The sequence below is a fragment of the Calliphora vicina genome, chromosome 5 (genome assembly GCF_958450345.1).
Source record: "Calliphora vicina chromosome 5, idCalVici1.1, whole genome shotgun sequence".
Taxonomy (NCBI): Eukaryota; Metazoa; Arthropoda; class Insecta; order Diptera; family Calliphoridae; genus Calliphora; species Calliphora vicina.
This window is the reverse complement of record NC_088784.1, coordinates 94,805,167-94,827,604: the sequence shown is the minus strand read 5'-3', so window position 1 is coordinate 94,827,604 and position 22,438 is coordinate 94,805,167. Positions and strand designations below refer to the sequence as shown.

At 30.9% G+C, this 22,438-nt stretch overlaps 1 protein-coding gene across 1 annotated transcript; it reads left to right on the top strand.

Moving 5' to 3' along the window:
* Window positions 1-4,187: 4,187 nt before the first annotated feature.
* On the top strand, window positions 4,188-21,664 carry LOC135960326 (putative fatty acyl-CoA reductase CG5065). The gene is made up of 7 exons (XM_065511593.1): window positions 4,188-4,326; window positions 16,515-16,689; window positions 16,852-16,945; window positions 19,339-19,502; window positions 19,574-20,359; window positions 20,947-21,204; window positions 21,274-21,664. Exons 2-7 carry the CDS (start codon window positions 16,523-16,525, stop codon window positions 21,398-21,400), a joined length of 1,596 nt encoding a protein of 531 aa, XP_065367665.1. The 5' UTR covers window positions 4,188-4,326; window positions 16,515-16,522; the 3' UTR covers window positions 21,401-21,664.
* The last annotated feature ends 774 nt before the right edge of the window (window positions 21,665-22,438 follow it).

Sequence of the window (22,438 nt, the reverse complement as noted above, 5' to 3'; positions counted from 1 at the left end):
TTTTTGGTCAAACCAATAGTACTATACTGGAACGGGTAATTAAGTACGAGTACTAAGCATTGTACTTATTATACTTGTACTAAATTGTATAGGGACCCATTTGATATGATAATTTTAGTAACTATTTTTTTACTTCTTTTTACAAATTCTTTATGCTGTTAAATTATTTTTACCACACAACGAATAGAAGTGGAAATCTCTGAAAATAAATCTCAACTCAACACAAATCGCTTACAATCAAGGTTTATTCAAATATTTTTGTTAAAATGTGGTTTTTGTAAAATAATTGTGTAACATACAATATTGCAGTTTTGATTACGAAAAAAAAACTTAGAATTGAACATTTGTTTACATACTTGATGAATAAAGCTTTTGAAATAAAAGCTTTTGAAAAATAATTTTCCACAAACAAATAACAAACTGTTTTGAGTGAGTTTAAACTCAGCTTAAGAATAAACAGAGGTTTTTTTACAATCTCTAAACGTTAGATTTTATTCACATATAATGTTTAAAAAAAAAAATTATCTCATTAAATTGTCTGGCTGTATGTCAGACATTTGACTCAGATTGAGAGTTAGATACATAGGTATGCAGGTAGTTAGATACAAGTATTATTTATTGTGTTCTCTAAAGCGTTTAAAATGACCTGTGTTTTGGGGCAAACAAAACAAAAAAAAAACACATACCAACTTGGCTTGAAAATTATCGTGTCAAAGTGGCACAAGTGAAATAAGTGGCTTGTTGGTGAATGCGAGAACTCATGTGTGAGAGACAGTCTGTCTGAGTGTGATCATAGTGGGGGCTTTTCCCGCTAGTGGGCTTAAGAGTTAGATTTTTGCAGATTGTTCAAAAACGAACGATCGTATTTGCTCATTTAATGTTTTTCTTGTAGGCAGTCAGTGGCAAAACTTTTAAAACATTTAGCCACATTAAAAAAACACAATATATAGCGAGTATACAAAGTTCAAAGCAGAGACTATAGTAAAGAGTAAAATAATAGCAGGTTTTTTAAATTAAATTATAAAAAACAAGTAAGACTGTGCGGAATATTATATACCCTTACCAAATTATGCTTAAAAATTAATTTGTTTAAATATTTTTAGGTGAAAAAAATTTTTTTTTTCGAAATTTTTTTAAATATTAATTTTTTAAATTGTTTTTTTGGAAAAAGAATTTATGACAAAAAAAATGTTGATGAAAAAAATTCGGGTTAAAAAATATTTTTTCCGATTTTGGCACATTGAACTTTGAAATATCTATCATTAGATATCCATATTGTCTATATTAATGACTTAGTAATCCAGATATAGATCAAAAATAGGCCAAAAACCGATTTTGTCGATTTTAAATATCAACCGAGCCGGAAGAATTTTCGATATATGTATGAAATGTATCAATCATGTATGTAAGTTATTTGGGGGCTACGGAAAGTTGATTTCAACATGCAGATGGACTGACGGATAGACGAAAATGGCTATATCGACTTCGCTATCTATAACGATCCAGAATATATATACTTTGTGGGGTCGCAAATGAAAAATTTAGAAATTACAAACGGAATAACAAACTTATATATCCCCTTGCTACTCATGGTGAAGAGTATAACAAGTAAGACAGTTATATTTGGCTGTGCCGAATCTTATATATCCTTCACCAAAATATACTTTAAGATAAAGATTGAAAATAATTTTGTAGAAACATTTTTTTTAGTGAATAAACAATTTTTTGATAAAATAAAAAAAATTGAAAAAACCTTTTTTGGGTAAAAAAAAAATTGTAAACCAAAATTTTGATTAAAAAATATTTTTGATGATTTTGAACCATCTTCTGTCCAAATTTGTAAGGCGTTGAAAACGTCTTTGAACTGTTTATTATTATGTATTCAAATTTTCTATGACTTAGTAATACATATATACGTCAAAAGTTGAGGTATTGGCCATTTGTGGGCCTATTTTCCCGAATTTAAATAAAAACCGAGCCCGGACTATAGCAGATATATTGATGATTCAATCATGTATATAAGTTATTTGGGGACTTAGGAAAGTTGATGGACATGGTTATATCGACTACTCTATCTATAACGATCCAGCACTCATGGGATGATCCCTACTCATGCAATGCATTGTGTTGGAACTAGTAAAATAGGTTATAGGAAGGAGGATAGAGGGAGTAGTGTTTATGGCCATTTGATTTGAATTTTCCTATATTGAAAGTGACAGGAATGATTTCTCTGCCCCTGTCCAGTCAACAACGATTTGATGAGACCTTGCCGAAAAACAAACGCGTAAGAACTACGGGTTTCAGGATCAAGTTCCCTAGTTTCAGCAGAGCACATACCTTTGCAGTATTGGTAGAGCAGTGAAACTTAACCCACACTGCGACGATGTTCCAATGAGTGAATAAAGCTGGATACTGTCACCGATAAGCCCCTTCGCCATCTCCTGTACGCGGTAGAGTAACTACAAAATTGACTTCGAAGCACCGACCCACACATTAGAGTTGTATTCCATTTTGGGTCGCAGATATGTGTTGTAAATAGTAAGGAGATCATATGGAGTAATTCCTACACCGTTTCAGAAGTCGGAGACACCAGCGGACATCACATTGTATTCTCATGCCCAGAACATCAAGAGCATCTGATTCTACAATATTTACACCACCCATAAATACAAATGAATCATCATAGTCTGTCGTTCGTTTTTGTGTCAACATGCAACACTGAGTCTCACGTTGAAAGCGACCCTATTCTCATGACCCCATTCAGAGGTTGTCTGAAGGTCCCGAATATGGGAATCAGTCATGTTTTGCATCAACGCGACAATTTCCGACAGGCTTGGTCTGTAACTGAATGAATATGAATGGCAAATGCAGCTGTCATCTGCAAAAGAATAGATAGGTTTGAAAGTTTGACGTACAAGGTCGTTTAGAAAGACAAGAAATAGAGTAGGAGAAAGGTGGGAGCCTTGCGGTACCCCTGAATTGATCTTGAACTCGTTTGATGAGATTCAATCTATAACGACTCGTACAGTGGGATAACCATGCTACACTCTATCGAACGCCTTAGAAATATCTAGAGCACCCACTTTACTTGCTAGGAACGCTAGCAAGTTTCTCGTAGAGCGCTCTCTACAAAAGCCGTACTGCCGATCGCTTAAAGAATTCTTGGACTCTAAATATTTAACAAGATGGTAGCTCATCATTCTCTTTATAACTTTGGAAAGTGTAGAACAAATTGCTATTGCGCTATAATTTTCATGGTTGTTAGCCTTTCCCTTTTTAGGAATTAGCAACCTTCCAAGATACAGGAAATTTGAAACCAGTACCAGTATACCATCAGCCCCAGGAGACTTGTTAATGTTGAAATCCGTTAAAACCTTTTCAACTGTATGAGAGTGAAGAATATATTCGGCATAGTAACTGATACTCTTTCGAGCTCGGGTAGTGGTTGATTATATTCCGATAAGTTCCAATTATTTGCAAATAATTTAGCCAAAAGGTTAGCTTTATCTACCGGGTCAGTGAATGATTCAGCCAGAAGGTTAGATTTATCCATCGTGACAGTGAATGATTAACCACCCCTTAAAATATTAGGAATTGACGCACTAGCATTATCCTTCATTCTTTTAACGAATAACCAAAAGTTTTTACTGCCCCGGGGAGCAGTAAGAACTTTGACTCAGAGGCTTTGCTTGAGATTTTTCACTAAAATAATACAAATTTCATAAGATTTATATTTATTCTAAGTATTTCAAAAAATACCATTTTACCAAATTGTCTGTCTGCTTATTATTTAAACTTCAAAAAAAAACCTAAGCTCTCTTATTATTTCCCTTAATCTTACTGCTAATTCTCAAAACTTCACTGTTTGCCGGAATCACATTGCATATTAAAAATAAAAAAAACTTGTCTTCTTTGAGAAAATAAATTCAAAAACACACTCAAAAACAAAACTGAATACTAAGTTAATAATTGAAAACAAAAAATCTTAAACATTTCTATTTGTTTTAGTTAGAGGAGTATAATTTTGTTATTATGTATATTAAATGTTATTTTAATATCACACAACTCTAACTGTTAGTTTGTTAGTCAGTCAGTCAGCTAGTTAGTTAGTTAGTTTAGTTAGAGTAGAGATACTAAATATCCAAAATTGAATAATTTTTATAAATCAGTACGTGTTTAGCACTCAGCGAGTACGGTTTAGAAAAATTCAGTATTTTATAGAAGCGTCTAAAAATAAAACGATTTTGAAAAATAGTGTTTCTAATTGAAAATTTTAAACAAAGGATTAAATAAAAATACAAAACATTTCGTAACAAATAAGAAAAAGTATGTTAAAAAACAATTTAATATTGTGTACATAGTTATAAATAAATTTATATATAGTTATTATTTTGTTTTTGACTGGCGTATAAAAATAAATTTATTAATGCAATTAATTTAAAAACACTAAAGCTGCTAAAACAGTTGGCTGATCTTATCGGAACAGTTTGTATAAGATGCTTGACCAGTTTAAATTGTTTTTAAACTAATACATATTTAGTAGTATGTATATCAAAGACGAATAAATATTAATAAAAAAAAAAAAAACTAAAATATATTCAAGTTTAAGCGTCTGCAATTGAATTTTTTGGGGGAAATTCGTTTCAATTGACAATAACTGGTATTATGTTAAAACCCATCAAGTGCATAAAATAGTTTTCAAATAAGTTTTTGATCAAAATTTCACACAAAACCCAAACATCTCGCTTATTAGCCACAAGACTGTCATAACTCAAAAATCATAGTTTCGTGCAAAATTACTTTAAAATAATATTAATCCAGGCAGCGTGTTCGGAATTATTTTGGCATATTTTCGATGCTCACAAGTTCTAAAACGTTCTACGTCATCTAAAACTTACACATTTGAGCCACGAGTATAATTTTTCGAAATTTTCGACAAATTATATTCGATTCGAATAAACATGAATTTGGAATAAAAATGCAAAGTTTAATCGTTAAACCCCCATTAACACAAAGCCTGGTTATGTCTTAACTAATAGTTATACCGTCGGTTAAAATTATTTTTGTATGAAAACTGTCTGTATAACTGTTAGTTAACACATAACCAGCCTTCGTGTTACTGGGGCTAAGCGTAATAAGGGTTAGCTAGGGGAACTATTTCATATCCACAGATTTCGAGGACATTTTATTTTTGGTCATAAATTCCTTAAAATTATTTCTTAAAAACATTACGTACCTATTTCAGTGCAAAGGTCTAAATAGCTATCTCGGACTATTTTGACCCCAAGTATAAAAGGGTTAACAATGTCCTACAAATTTAAAATTGCAACAAACGCTATCCTAAAATAGGTACAACCGTTAAAATTTGAAATTTTAATCTCTATTTTAACATTTATTATATTAGAAATAGAACATTTTAAATTCGAACATTTTGTCAACATTTAAAATTTTATATCCACCATCAACTTTTTATTTTTATATGCAACACATCAAAATATTTGTCGTTGTCCCACATTAATACGTCCGTCCGTCTGTATGTCTGTTGAAAACACAATAGGGCCCATACGAAAGAAGCTAGCTGACTGAAATTTTCCACAAATACTCTATGTTGAAAATAGCCATTATCGGTTCATGATTTCACCTAGACCCCATGCAAATGTCCCCCGGAATACTGTTTGAGCAGTCATTAATTGTTGATTATGTGCCAAATCGTGATATAAATTTTTTACAAATTATTTCTAAGTACTGTGAAATTATACTGTAAATTATGGCGAAAGTTTGTCCTTGTCCCCATAAAAGGTCCCCCTCGGGAAATGACTTGAACATTCATAATTGTCTTATAATAAATAGTGAGTAAGAAAGAACGTACATGCAAAACTTATCCTTCATCCAACGAATATTATTTTTATAAGTTTGTCATTCCGTTTGTAATTTCTATATTTTTCATTTGCGACCCCACAAAGTATATCTATTCTGGATCGTTATAGATCGCGAAGACGATATAGCCATGTCCGTCTGTATGTTGAAATCAACTTTCCGTAGCCCCCAAATAACTTCAATATATCGGGAATTGTTCCGGCTCGGTGGCTATTTAAAATCGACAAAATCGGTCCATAAATGGCTGAGATATAAAGAAAAAACGGGACAACCTCGATTTTTTCCCTATTTTTGATATACATACATATATCTTGATTACTAACTAAGTCATTAATATAGACAATATGGATATCTAATGATAGATATTTCAAAGTCCATTGCAACGATGTATATAAGGCTATAGTAAGTTGGACCTACAATGGGTCAAAATCGAGAAAAATAATTTTTAAACCGAATTTTTTTTTTTTCAAAAAATTTTTTTTTGTCTTAAATTGTTTTTTAAAAATAAATTTAAAAAAAAATTTGGAAAAAACTTTTTTAAAAAAAATTTAAAAAAATTTATTTTTTTTAAATAAAAATATTTAAAACAAATATTTTTAAGTATAATTTGGTGAAGGGTATATAAGATTCGGCACAGACGAATATAGCTCTCTTACTTGTTTTTTAATCACGTTAGCTTTAAAAAATATTTCGGATATTATCTGTTCTTAATCATTACCCCCTGTCTATACTTGATATATTTTTATCATGATAAACGTCAAAATGGTTGTCAAGTTAAAAAATTATTAGGTATAGTCTCATTTATTAGTATTATTGCTTAGTTATGACAAGTGCTTTTGCTCAGACAACTTTGTCTTGACAACAAACGTCATTAATTGTTATGATAAATTTTTGTCAAGTATAGACAGGGGGTTAATTTACAATTGTTATTTCGGTCAAAATGGTCACCGAAAAAAAATTAGGTGAAAAAATACTTAAAACTTAAAAAAAAACATATGGATTTTTAAAAAAATAGCTAAAGTTCTGAAGGTTCATCACTCACTTAAAACCTATTAAACTGTATAATACTTGAACATTGAAAGAAAACCAGGATCAGGAAAGAAAAAATGGTCTAACAGATATTGATAAGGCAAAAGAAGTCGAACAACTCTTTCAAAGAGCACCGAACACTTCAATCAGAAAAATACAAAAATATACATATATTTCGGAATGTCTACAAAAACGTTTTTTATCTTTCTTAAACCAGCACAGAGTGCCTTTATAAAATGTCCAGGGTATTTAGATGACACACAGTGGTATCGATGTCGACCACATCTGGTTTGAAAAACTTTGTACAGCTTGTAAATTGTACAAATATGAACAGATTTAAATTTATGAAACTTTGTTGTAAAGCCTGTGAGAAGGTAAATAAATACCTGTTTTTATCATTAAGTTATCTCTTATAAGTGCCTCCCTTATATTGAACGGCACTGCTATTCTAACTTGTTCATTGATAGCAATGAGATCGTACAAGTATTTTTATTATAATTAAAAACGTTTATACAATTTTCAAAAAAAAATTATAAATAATTGCTAAAAACCTGCAAAATTCTATAGAATATTCGCACCCGGCGGGTTAAACTTATTCGAGTTCGCTGAATCCAGTTGTGCTAACCGTTTTTTTAGGTTAGCTCTTGTTTTCGTGATATACCGTTATTTTGAAAATGGAGGAGGTTGCACAACATCATATATTCGCGTAACTCAAAAACGGGTTTGCTTATTGAATAAACTAAAAAAACCGAAATTCCGAAATAAAATTTACTTTAAGAAATCTGCATTTTCCAATTTTTTATGCCGTTTTAAAAAACAAAAATTTCGAAATTTTTCTAAAACATTATTTTTTTTTGCCCAAAAAATTGTATATTTCTAAAACGACTGCGCAGATTAAAAAACGGTTTCAGTCTTACTTAAAGGCAATTTTATTTCGGAATTTCGTTTTTTTCATTTATTCAATATGTTGTGCAACCTCCTCCATTTTAAAAATAACGGTATAAGATTTTATTTTTATCTATATTGAAATTGATTAATAATTAAATTTTAATTACATTTTATGTTATTTAAAAACCAATTTGGCCAAATTGCCGTTAAGCCAGCATTTTCTCTACCTGTAAAATACCGTCGTAAAAATAACGACAATTACGTTACAAGTTTGTCTACCGATTTGAAACGGTTAAAAACGTAACGGTAATTTTGGTCTGAAGTAAATTATTAATAATGTTTGTTTCTCCATAATTGAGTTTATGCCGTTACCGTTTCAAATTAGATATATCTCTTAACCGTTTCGAAGCCAATCTTGTTTAAAAATCAGCAATTATTCAATAATTTAATCAATCAAATTAATTCGAATAACCTTTGCTATTAATTGCATACATATTAATGAATTAAATTTCTTTACTATAGATATTCAATTTAAGTACTGAAATTAAAGTAGTAGTTATGAATATAATAAGTCATAGAAAATAATTACTTAGAACTAATTTAATAAAGTTATTTTTAAAATATTTTTTGTATAGAGTCTTTCAACAAGAGGTTGTTATTCAAATTGTACAATATTGGCAGACAGACAAACATAACCCCCTGTCCATACTTGACAAATATTTATCATAACAATTAATTACGTCTGTTGTCAAGTCAATGTTGTCTGAGCAAAAACACAATTTTGTCATAACCAAGAAATAATTCTAATAAATGGAGACCATACCTGATAATTTTTTATCATGACAAAAATTTATCTGGTATAGAAATAGGGTAACGAAACAATTTTGTATCTTAGCAACCTTTTTGACATTTATCATAACAAAAATTTCTCTGGTTAGACATAGGGTTAACAATAACTAAAGTGTTATAATGATAACAATATGAATAAATTTCAATAATTTGAACTTAACCTCAATTACCCAATAAACATTTAAGTCGTTCATGATGGCATATGAGCAGAGATAAATGTTTAAATGACTCGATTAAATATGACCTTTTTTAAGCATGTTGTTGCAAAAAAGCTAAAATTCATGATATTGAACTGGTTTTTGAATCTACTTTTTTTCATGTTCATTTACCTTTGACATGGTTTGCTTGCAAAGTTAAATTTTATAACATATTTTTTTTTATAAACTACATAACTACGTATATTTTCATTTAATATTGTATTGTTAATTACTATTTGTTTGATAAATCATGACTTGACAATTTTAAATTCATATTGCTACCGTAATATTTGTAAAGAAAAAATGCTGTTAAACATTTTTTTATTGTTGTTCAGTATTTGTTTAAACTATTATTAAGTGTTTAGCACATTTTCATAATTCATTCATAATTTAGTTATGTCTGTTTTGGAGATTCATTCAAAGTGTTTAAATATATTTAAATATACATATTTAAAATGTTTAATTAAGGTGTTAAATTCATATGAGTTGAATGTGTTAAATATTTATACAGCTATCAACCATTTAAGTAAATCGAATTTAACCTTTTGGAATTTAGTGCAAAACTCTTGGCAATTAATTTAAGTGATTTACAATGGAAACTTTTCAAAATATTCAATTAATAGGTCCAAAATCAAACAAATTATAAAGTAATTTGATGTTTTAGTATTTCTTTATTAAAACAACATAATTATTGGGTGTATGACTTCAAAATTCGGAAGTTTTTCAAATTTTTAGCTACAATATAAATTTATTCAAAGTTAGCTATGACCTTTTCCCATCTTTCTGGAAATATATGGATTCCGCGCCAAAAGTAAACATCATCTTTTGAGGACAAGAACGAAAAAAGCCAATTTCGGATACTCTGTTCTGAAGTGACGAGGCAAGTTCTGGACTATAAAGCGGATAAGGCAAAACATTCTAGAAAGAAGTGGTTGGGAAGATTTGACTCACCCGCCTTATAGTCCAGACCATAGAGAACATAGAGCGGAAACTCGAAAAAAAATCAAACAAAAAAGTTACACATACCAGTGTTGTTTTTGTTTTCACATAGTTTTTTTACTAATACATTCTCACCACTTAGGTTTTTGACAACTGAGATAGGTCTTTGACAGGAGAGTTTCCGCTCTATGTGTTTTCTCTATGGTCCAGACCTTGCCCTTTCCGACTACTGTTTGTTTCGATCGATGCAGAATGCTCTCTCTGGGATACACTTCACTTTGATTAATAAATAAATAAAGAATATTGTACTTTTTCATACTAAAAAAATTTGTATAAATTTTATTAATATTTTATTCAACAACAAGGTTCTGACATTTTATACTAAAATATGAAAAAGTGCAATACTTTTGAATCTAATTGAGATATTGACTTCAAATTAACTTATCTAAACAAAAAAAATAGATCGGAATAAATGTGGATCAAATTTTTCCTAATATTTACAAACCTATTAAAATTTTGATACAAATTTTAGTTTTAGAAACTCAATAAATATATAATAAAATCTTTATTTATTAACAAAACTCAATGAAATTTTTAAAGTTTTTTAAATTTGTCATTCTAAATAATAAAGTGTAAAAAAACATGTCATAAATTCTAAAAATTGGAGCGAAAATCCCAAAAATAGTATTTTTCACAATTTTGCCCACAGGGTCCACATTTCTTTCGAGGCTGGGAAAATACTTTGGGGATAAATAAAGAACACATCAAGGTTTCCAAAACTGATTTCCATTTCCTGATCCCAGCTTTGGGATTTTAGAACATGTGCGCCAAAGTTGAAACTTGATTAAAAAAATAGGTCAAATTCCGAAGGAAGTAGGTGCAAAATATTCCAAAAAATAGGACATATTTTTTATACCAAAATGTTCTCCGTAAAGATACCTTACAGAAAAATATAAAATTGTTATATGTTCTTAAAGAAAGTTTTGTTTTAATAAAAAAAGAGTTAAGTCACCTTTTCGCCCCAAAAACAGAAAAAATCTACTATTTTTATTAATTTTTAAATTGAAAATCATTTTTTTTGGATTCATACTTGATATTATTCTGAAGTCTTCTGTTTATTATTGGTAATTTCCTTATTTAACTAACAAAAGAAATTCGAGTCCATTCGGTATAAAAATACGACCTGTAATTTTAAAAAAGCAGACCAAGGTATGGCCAAATTTTAAAATTTCAATTTTGAAATGCCTATAACTTGGAAATTATCTATCTTCTTATCTATCTATATATATATAAATGAAATGGTCCATGTATGTAATGGCATCACGTGAGAACGGCTGGAGCGATTTGGCTGATTTTTTTTTATTCGATTCGAAATTTTCAGGAGACTAAAAACTAAAAATTCCGGGGAAAACTCGGTAAATTTTTTTTTGACTCCAGTCAACTGTAATAAAAAAGCCGCCTAAAGTATACAGTACAAATTTAGATATTTTATTTGCAAATAAATAAGAACAGGCAGGTGTATGTGGGTTGGAGAAACTTGAAGAACTAACATTTGTAAATAGCTACCGGGAGAAGCCGGGCGGTCATCTAGTAAGAGATAAATAACACACACAAGCCGAGCGCTTTTCAAAAATATTTGAAATCGGATTGGAAACAAAAAAAATGGCACGTATTCAAAAATTTTACATGTCGAAGGTACCCCACTTTGAGCCCACATAGCGCCGCCCCTGTCACATTTTAATAGCTTAAACTAGAATACTCCTTGTGTACTCCCACGTCAAATTTTATGCCGATCGGACCAGCTGTTTAGAAATGACAGATTTATTTTAAAAAAATTTTGATTCTGCCCCAATGGCCAATACTTTGAATACATTTTATTGTAAAAATGTTTCAAAATAAAAGCCAAACATTTTACAAAAGCCCGCATTTTTAAGTCTAAAACCCAATAATAAAAATTCTAAAAGTATTGTACATTTTTATTTACATTAAATTTATACAATCGCAAACAAATTATGTCTTTTTTTTATAAATTTTCCACATTTCATCATTCGTATATGAAATTAAAACCCCTGTTCAAATTTTAATTACATACTAGTAAGTAGTTTTATTATTATTATTTTTTATTATTAATAAACATTTAATGATACCCAACTAACTCTAGTGCCTTATTAACGTAATTTCAACACTTAAATTTAGTTAGTGGTTACTGCTCAAGTTTAATTCAATTATTAAATTTTGATCTTGGCCACCATTCCAATCCATCAAAGCTCACTCTTTGTATATTTTCTTGGATATTTATGTACTTCATGTATGTATTTGCATGTTGCATCATCATTCCCGTAATTATGGTGGCATAGAGAAACAAAACTATAAAACTGAAATGAAAAACCTAGAAACACTTCAAGTGAAGTAAAAAAAAACAAAAGTGATTATAAACCGCAACATACTCGAATCATAAAAAAAATTATTACTATATTGTGACCGACAGACCGATAATTGTAAACAAGTTTAAGTAAATTCTTTAAACAAGGGGTTTCCCAAACGGTGGCTCAAAAACAATTTAAGATTCAATCGTCTCCCTTGAAATACTTTGACATTGCCTTAACCCCTGTCTATACTTGACAAGTTTTTATCATAACAATTAATGACGTTTGATGTCAAGACAAAGTTGTCTGTGCAAAAGCACTAACAATTTTGTCATAACGAAGCAATAATACTAATAATACCTGATAATTTTTTATCTTGACAACCATTTTCACGTTTATCATGATACAAATTTATCAGGTATAGACAGGGGGTAACCGCATCTGATAAAGCTTCCTTCGAGGTATAATTTGGAGTCCGTATTTTGTGAACTGGCTCGTAGCTCAGAGGTGTGTCTGGATTCATTGTCCTGCCGGAATCTACAAACTATCACAGAATGACTAAAATCACATAAATTGTGACAAATACTGTCTTAGTTCCCTTTCGCCTTGGGTAGTTATAATTTCTAACAATGGTACTTTCTTTGGAACCGATTTTTTTTTGTTGAAGAAGTACAATATTAAGTAGATTTTTTTACACAACATTGAGAACCCCAGATGCAGACTTTTTTGATGTTGTGCCATAAAAATTAAACGAACAAAATTCGGTTAAATTTTGAGGTCTGAAAACAAACATTCACTTTAAACCTCGACTTATTAAGTTGCTTGCCACACTTGTGGCAATCAGGTGTTTAGTATACATAGTGTGGATGGTTTTAATTGTAGTTATGTTATGACTTTTCACGTTCGTTTGTTTTTCTTAGCTAGAAACAAAACAAGTAAGTGACCGTCAAGTTTGCAGGTTTTTCCGTCATACCAGAAAAACATTCAATCATTCGATCATGCAACTTACAACTAACAGCAACAACAACAACAAGTAAAAGTTGCAACACACTCGAGTATTTATTTATTTATGTATATATTCGTTCATTCGTTCATTAAATTGTATTTTTCTTGTTTTGGGGTTTGGTTTAATGGTTTTATTTTGGCCAACTTACAGATAATGTTGCTGCTTTGTGCTGTGTTTTCTTTGCGTAATATTTAACCTAGTTCCATGATAGTGAGCTTGTAAGTTAATTGAAGTAGAAATATCCACTATTTATAAGTTTGTATTTATTATTACTCACTTAACAATTGTGATTGTTCCAAAGACAGATAGTTAGATCAGTTGGAAATATTTTTGTTTTGTACAATTTAGTAAAATGTCGCAAGCAGTTTAATTTATCCTCTATAATTTAATTTATGGTCATTATTACTGTTACGTTAATATATTGTTATGCATTTGAGAGATCAAGCTCAAATTGTTTTAGACATGTTTATCTTGTTTTCATTTTGGCAACAGATTTTAAGACAAAAATTCGTATATTTTTTTAGCTTACAAAAAGAAGTGAGAATTTGTGACAGCTGTCGCCAAAACATAAACCGGTTAGAATTTTACAACTAATACATATGAATTCGAATAACGGTATTTGTGTAAAGTTTATATGCACAGGGTTGCCAAATAATTATTTCACTGTTTACAAACCAGGATAATGAAATTCACATTACAAAAGTTCAGCAGTTCATTTTTTTCACCGTTACCTTTCAGTGTTATTCTACAAGTGAATTTAAATAATCAGACATGAATGATTAAATCGAACGATTACACAGAGAAACGAAATTGACATTTTGGTTTGTTGCAGCGAAAAATGTAATTGATAAAATATATATGAGACATTTCATTTTCAAAACTATCTTTAGTTTTTTTTGATAACTCTTGTTTTAAAATATCGCAGTTTTAATTTTTTTGCTTATTCTGGTATTCCTTCTATACAAAATTTCTTTTCTTTTACATCAATTTTGTTTATCTAAATTCCAGGATATATTGATAATATTGAAAAAAATTTTCGCAAATGAAACATGTAGAAATTACAAATAGAATGACAAACTTATATTACCCCCTGTCTATACCTGATAAATTTGTATCACGATAAACGTCAAAATGGCTGTCAAGATACAAAATTATCAGGTATAGTTGCTCAGACAACTTTGTCTTGACATCAAACGTCATTAATTGTTACGATAAATATTTGTCAAGTATATACAGGGGGTTACCATTGCCACTCATGGTGAAGGTATAAAAATTTCACATTCTAAGCTGCATTACCCAAAAGATAATGAGGGTTCATCGTACAAAATGTAGTTCAAATTTCTGTCACTAAAATTACTGTTCCGCTGTGTTATTTTGAAAAGCTGGGATATATTTTGTATTTTCCGATCTACAATTTCCCAAAGTTTTCCGCCAGATCTAAGGCGATTGTTCAGGACATTTCAAAAAAAGTAAACACTTGTTTACAATCCTAGAGGTGTGTTTGGGGAATTGTAGAGCTTGAATTTCCAAAATAGGAGCATATTTTCCTCAGCGTATAGATATATAACATCATTTAAAATGGATCAGTATCCGATTCCTGTCATAGTTTATTTTACGATATGAATTGGACCCATACCTTGCCCTGAAAAACAGACCCACACCATAATATTGCCAACGCCAAACTGTCTACTTAGGTTCCAATCTCTTTCCCTTCTTCGGCCGTCTTACGAATGTTCTCTAGAACAGTATTCATTCTGTATAAATGTTGTTTTTTAGAAATGATGGTTTTTTTCGAGGGACGATAGCAACCAAGACTAGACTCATTTGTCCTGCGGCTAACAGTTCGAGAACTATTTAATTTACAAATTTCTTAAACTCTCTTGCTATAAAATGATCTTGTCCTAGAGAAATTTTACGAGGTCTTCCTTCCAAATGTAGAGTTTTTACGAAATTTGTTTTAGATTTTGAAGGTGATGATTTATTAATTGAATATTTATCAATTCAGAATTTAAATCGTTTATTATTTTGGTTTTTATAATTTCGCAAATTTTGACTCAGTCAACTATTTAAAAAACTTTTTGTGCGAACAAAATTACGAAAAGAAATTCTCAAATATTGAAATAACGATACAATTTTATCGTATTGGTATTTTAAATTGTTTTCTTAAATATTGTCTTCTATTTTATAGTCACAGATTACACAGATATGAATCAGCTGATTGCAGTTATATAGCAACAGAAAACAAACAAAATAAAATGTCAAAATGGTTGTGGTTTGGAAAGAGGGACAAATATATAGAACGTCAAAATAACCATACGGTTCGATATTACTTTTTTGAAAACTGTCATTTGTTGTACATCTGTAAAAATCTGTGGTTATAGTGTCCCTTCTGGCAGAAGTTTAAAAGTTTCCATTGTTTTTCCAATGCTAATAAGTATAACCACATTCGTTAAAGGATTTCAATTCACAAAAAATAAATGATTTTTGGTGATAATTATTTAATATTATCTTGACTACTGATATCAAAAACGTTGCTTCAATGCCTTTTGAGAACAGCTTTTGTGACGACTTTAAATCAAATAACTGAGTAAAAAAGAAATAAAGAAAAAGCTAAACTATTTCGGCAAATTCGAATCATTCTGATTAACTTGTATAACATTTGAGCTCAAAAGTTTAAAAAACTCTGTCCAAAATGTTTAAAACGATTAAATTTATGTGTTAATTCGAAAATGTACAACTACCTTCAATATTTGTAGACCCTAAATTTCATATTAAACCTTGCCAGAATTTTTTTTCTTAAAAACTAACTTTCAAGGTTAATTTGCCTATGTATACCAGCAATTATTAACACATTTTCTCAGTTTTAAAGTTCTAAATTCCAATTTTTTTTCAAGTTTTTGTAATAATTTTCAAGAAAACAATTATTATATTTATGACGATCATTCAAGTGTAAAAACCACTTTATTTCATTTACAAGTATTACAAAATATAAACTATTTAATTATTTGGTTTTTATTGCATAAATAAAATAAAGCAATTAAAAATGATAAATTTATGCTCTGCAAGTAATTTAAGCAATTCTAATGAACATTTTTACAAAGGTTTTTATGAAATTTGAACTATTTTATTATTATTTTGTTTCAAAATTATGAAATTTAAAAGTGCCGGGTATTTGAGCAATGTCTGTCATAGTAGAAGTTCAATTATAAAGCAGTTTTAATTGGATTATAAACAATGTATTTACAGTACTATTTAAGATTTTATAAATGTAAATAAATTAATTAACTGTCGTCTACTGTATATAAAAATATGCATATATTTTCTTTATCCTTTTAATAAAATATTTTATTTTAATTATTTCAGCAACAAATATGACGGCAAAACCAAAATTTGAATTTGAAAAGGATCCATTAGTTCACATAGAAGACGTGGATCATAATGAAGAAGATCGCATTGCGAAAAGTTTTGAAGGTCGCTGTCTTTTTATAACCGGAGGTACCGGTTTCTTGGGCAAAGTTTTGGTGGAAAAATTATTAAGGTATGCACATATGTAACTCCATATTAAATTGTTTACACATCTAGCCATTAAAGTTATTATTAATATTGTTATTTATCTGGTATTTTCATTAAAACGATCTATAATTTGTTATTATTTTTTATATTCCTAAATGCTCGTTGTTGTTTTTGTGATGGTGTAAAGGTCATGTGGAGATTTGAAAAAAATATATTTGCTGATACGTCCCAAGAAGGGCAAAGAGCCAGCAGAACGTATTAAGGAAATGTTAAACAATGTGGTATGTTAATTAATTTAAAATAATTACTTATTTTACTAACTAAGCATTTTGATTTTATATGTAACTATTTATCTGTATGTATCGGTTTATACTCGTATTAAACTGCTACACATTTTGCTGTAAGTAGTCAGTCTGTAGATAGATAATCACTATATGAAAATAAATGGAAAAATGCTGTGTACGTAAACATGTGGTTAAATATTAAGCAGTGATAATTACAATTAATAGTAAAACGTAGGACAATGACGACTGACTGGTTTAGCTGGAAAAGTTCATGGCTTACGTACGTACATACATACGTACGACGAATATTAACATTTATTACATCATATTTAATAGTTTGTTGCAAATATTGCTTTAGTTTTGAGAGATTACAATGTTGGAATCAAGTTCAATTTGGAAAATTTGTAATACATTACAAAAATATACAAAATTTTAGTAGAGCCTAATAAGTTGCTTTTCTACTCACTGAAACTAATTAAAAACTAAATGTAAATATGGGATATATCCTGCAAATTCATTTAATTGTCGAAAATATAGTGGATACTTTGTATATTTTTAGTATTTTATTAATATAGGTTAGGTTTGGTTCTCAGGCAAACGCATAGTGGAGACAGGAAACAGAGCAGCTCACTTGGGTCCACCTTTGTGTTACCAGATAATAAAGATAGAAAAGAGGGACAGATAGAAATGAAAAGAGATGGGGAAAGTCAGATTGAATGTAGAAGTAGATGTGAAGAGGAAGGAGGTCCAAAAAAAGGAGAGGAGAATATTAAGCACCAGTCAATTGACGGATATTAGGTCTCTCCGTGGAGATTCCCGTGTCTGGCCTGATTAGCCAATTGCTATGGCATTGCTGCACTCTAACTTCATGTCCGAAAGCTCAGAAATACTATTTAGGGAACGATGTCCCAGAAACCGTGTGTGTAGATCTCCTAATGCTGGACAATGGCAAAGGAGATAAAGAATGGTCGCATCCTCCAACTTCTACAGAATTCGTTATAGGGCAGGTCAAGTCTAATCGCATGGTTCGGTTATCATCTCCACTACATTACTAAATTGTGAACGTGACACGCCAAGAAGATATGTTGTCCACCCTCGGTTTAGTTGGGGCCATATCACTCTGGTTATCGTATAGATTGGTTTACATACCCATCTTGTGTGCTCGAGTTCATAATAAAAGTTACTAATTTGTATCTGACAATTAGATAACGTAATCCCGCAAAGGAAGTCTATGTCTCCGTCAGGCATCATGGCGCCTTTTTTTGGTCAAAGCATCAACAACACAGTTGCCTGTAATATCTCCGTGTCCCCGTACCCACATGAGTACTGTTGAATTTCTCACAATCCTGTTTAAGGATGCCCGGCCCTCCTGTCGCAGCTAACTGAGTCAGTTAGCTGCACTTTCATTCGGAATTCCAAAAGAGAGCCTAATTTAGAATTTCTGATCTAGATCTTTCCAACTTGATCTCCCTTCCTTGAGCCGTCCGTATAGACTGAGAGACTCGTTGTGTTTTGTAAAGTTCCGTCTATTTGTTCCGTGTTGTACGGAATTGAGAAACCGAAGTTCCTCGATAGAAAGGGCCTGAAGATGCAATAATCAGTATTATCTGGAAGATTCTGTATTATTTACGATTATATTGGCGTCAGTATTATCTCGAAGAATCTGTATTATTTACGATTATATGCATATCCAATCGCATTTAGCCTAAAGGCCGTAGTAAATGTAATTTTTCTGGCCATTAGATCCACAGGGATCCAGTTTAATATAGTAAAGAGCGACTTTGTTGCAGTCGTTCTTAAGGCTCCTGTTAACAAATTAATCCTCTGTCTAGTGCCTTCCACCATACAGAGACTCCATAGAATAATATAGACTGGGGTCTAACACCCCAATGCCATCCTATAGTCTTCCTACAGACATTCATTGCCGTTAAGGCTTTGGTTGTCCTTGAAAGGTTATTGGATTTTCAGGATAGTTTACTATCCAGAATAACTCCTTATGTTATATCATGAGATCAATGAGTAGACAATTTATGTCCAGATTCCACAGAAGTTAAGACACCTCCTTGTGGCCATTCTCGTGATCATGGCCGTTCCCTTTTCAGAACGAATGATCCTGTATCGTAAAAGGTTCATGATAAACCTTAAAATTGATTGGTCCAGACATAAATCTTGTAGGGCTGAACCTATAGTTTCCACATTATTGAAAGCTCCTTGTATATCCAGAAAGGCCTCTAATGTGAAATTATCAAATTCAATGGATTTGTCAATGTAACCCACTAAGGAATGAAGTGTTGTCTCAACAGATTTGCCCTTCATATTGAGAAGAAGCATTCCCGATCAGGAACCGTAATTCTCTATCTAATCTCATTTTTAATTTTCTATATTTGTAGCTCTTTGATATGGTTAAAGAACAAAGAGGCGAAGATGTAATTCTCAGTAAGGTTCAAGCCATTGAAGGTGATGTACTGATGCCCGGTTTGGGAATATCAGATGAAGATTTAGCTACATTATCCAGAGACGTTTCCATAGTATATCACTGTGCCGCTACAGTAAGGTAAAAATCTAACCTGCTAATTCCTTAAAAACAATTAAACAATAACTAAATTTCTTTCTATCTCTTTTTAGATTTGATGAACCTTTGCGTCGCGCTGTTTTCATGAATACTCGTGGCACAAAGTACATGTTAGAGGTGGCAGCGAAGCTGAAAAATTTATCTTTCTTTGCTTATGTCTCCACGGCCTATTGTCACTTGCATGTCAAGACTTTGTATGAGAAGCCCTACGATCCACCAGCAGATCCCCATAAAGTCATGAATGCCTGTGAATGGCTGTCGGATGAGGAAGTGGGTATGATTGAGAAGAAAATTTTAGGTGACATACCAAACACATACGCCTACACAAAATCCCTGGCTGAAGCTTTAGTTGTGGAGAAATTTGATGAATTGCCAGCTGTAATTTTAAGACCTTCTATTGTTATACCCATCTGGCGTGAACCAATACCCGGCTGGACGGACAATATTAATGGACCTACCGGTCTGTTGATTGGTGCCGGTAAAGGTGTCATTCGTACTATGTATTGTAATTCATCGGGTTTTGGTGATTTCTTGCCGGTCGATGTTGCAGTGAATGCTATTTTGGTGGCCAGTTGGCGTTTTTTGACTCGTGGTTCGGAGGAAACAAATCGTGTTGCCCATATGACCAGTTCTAATGATATTAAAGTTTCTTGGGCCGAAATTATCGAATTGGGTCGTTGGGTAATTGAAAATCGCGTTCCCCTAAATGGTGTGGCTTGGTATCCAGGTGGTTCGATGAAATCAAATTATTGGGTACATTGGATTTGTATGCTACTATTCCATTGGTTACCGGCTATATTTGCTGATATTTTACTAAGAATATTCGGTTACCCACCAGTGTAAGTAGTGTTTAAATGTTTAAATCAAAGTATAACAAGTAGTCCAACTCTCAATTTTTTCAAATTACTCTCTCACATATACGGGTACCGTGTGACCTCAGAGAAATGTAAACAAATGAAATGTATCGAAATTTTAACTTTTAATTTTTGATAAAATAACATTCTTTTACACATTATTACTTTAACACATATAATTTTATATTTTTTTAAACACTTTTAGCACACTTTCATTGTTAAAAAGTTTATATTTTGCACAAATCAAGAAAAAAATATTTTTGGAAATTCTGACATGTATTTTTTTGTTATTGTAGAATTTAAACTATAGGACAGAGTTACAATTTTTGGTATTGAAAATTCATACAAATTCAAATTTAGAACATATTTATAAAACTCTGTTGTCTGTAGAAAATTTAAAAGTTACCAACACTTGTATAATTTTGTTACTCACACATGTTTAGAGTTAGGTACTTTTTTACTAACACATGTATAGAGTTAGGTACTGTTGTCAAAGAGTTGGACTACTTGTTATACTTTGGTTTAAATATTTCAGAATTATATAACTATTTCCAATATTTTATTATTTTTAGGCTTATGAGGGTTCAAGATCGTATTTCAAAGGGTTTCGAAGTATTCGAATACTATGCGAATAATGTATGGAATTTCGATAATACGGAAGCGGTAAAACTGCGCAGCCTTATGAACAAAAAGGAACGTCTAACGTATGTCATAGAAAAGATAGATGTCGATTTGGTTGACTACTTTACAAATTGTGTTATGTGTGCCAGACGTTTGATACTCAAAGAATCGGATGAATCTATACCAGCCGCCAGAAGACATATGAAAATGTAAATATATTCTGGAAATATTCAATCATCAACAAACGTTTTTAATATAATTTATTTCTTTAATTTCAGCATGTGGTGTGTCGATAAGATATTCAAAGGCATGTGGGTTTTCGGTATTGTTTACATGATTTATAGATGTTTCTTATCCGATTATTTTACCAGCACAACGGTTACTCAACCTTTAGGATCATTTTAAATGTTAATCAATGAATTAGTTAATTAATTGTTAGTTTTAAGTATTAGCCATAAGCCAAATATTATTTTGAAATCAATTCTAGTTTATTTGAGATTCTGTTGTCTGTTCTGCAGAATTACAACAAATTATTTATGTCGAATATGCATAAATATGAATTAATATTTTTAAGTTTTGTATAATATTGAATATTTTGTTGAATATATTAGTGCAGTAAGCAAAATTTTTGGTGTATATAATAAATAAAAAATGTTTTGGAATGTGAAAGATGTATTTTTAATTTTAATACGTGAAAATTATAAAAGTTGTGTACATTTAGAGAAAAGAAAGAAGACCCAAGAAGTGAACCACCTGATTCTCTGATGAAGGAATGAATGTGTATCAGATTCCAAGAATACGTTCTCTCAAGTTTGTCAGCGCCGGGCATTGGCAGAATAGGTGTGACACAGTCTCTTCCTCTTCTTCATTTCGACAGCTTGTACAGTAATCATTAAAACGTAGGCCCATTCCTCTAGCATGTGTTCCAATTATGCAGTGTCCTGTAATAAAAGAATCAATTAGCCTTATTTGCTCACGACGTAATTATATAAGTAGATTCGTCTTGCCGGTATCGTATACGGACCAGCTCGACCTTGCAATGGAAATACCATCATCACTCACCATTTGGCCAATTGGTCAGCTATACAATTACTATGATTTCCATCGTTTCCATTACTTATTTGTTTATAGATTTGTTCATATAAAAATGTCGATCCATAACAGGATTTTTAATTACTATCTTGGAGGAATAAATAAAAAATTGGCTATACTAACTGTGAAATAAAAAAATGTATGTAAATTTTTCTAACTTATTTCACCATGATTTTCTAAGATGTGCCTATTATAATTATGAGTTGTTTCGATGATTATGAATCTTTTGCTCACATATTTATACAAATCACCCACTGTTATTTGTCACAAAACAAACGGAACTTTACACCACAAAGATATGGTAACACAATACAACTTTGGCACTTACTCTAATATGGCAACATTTAAGCA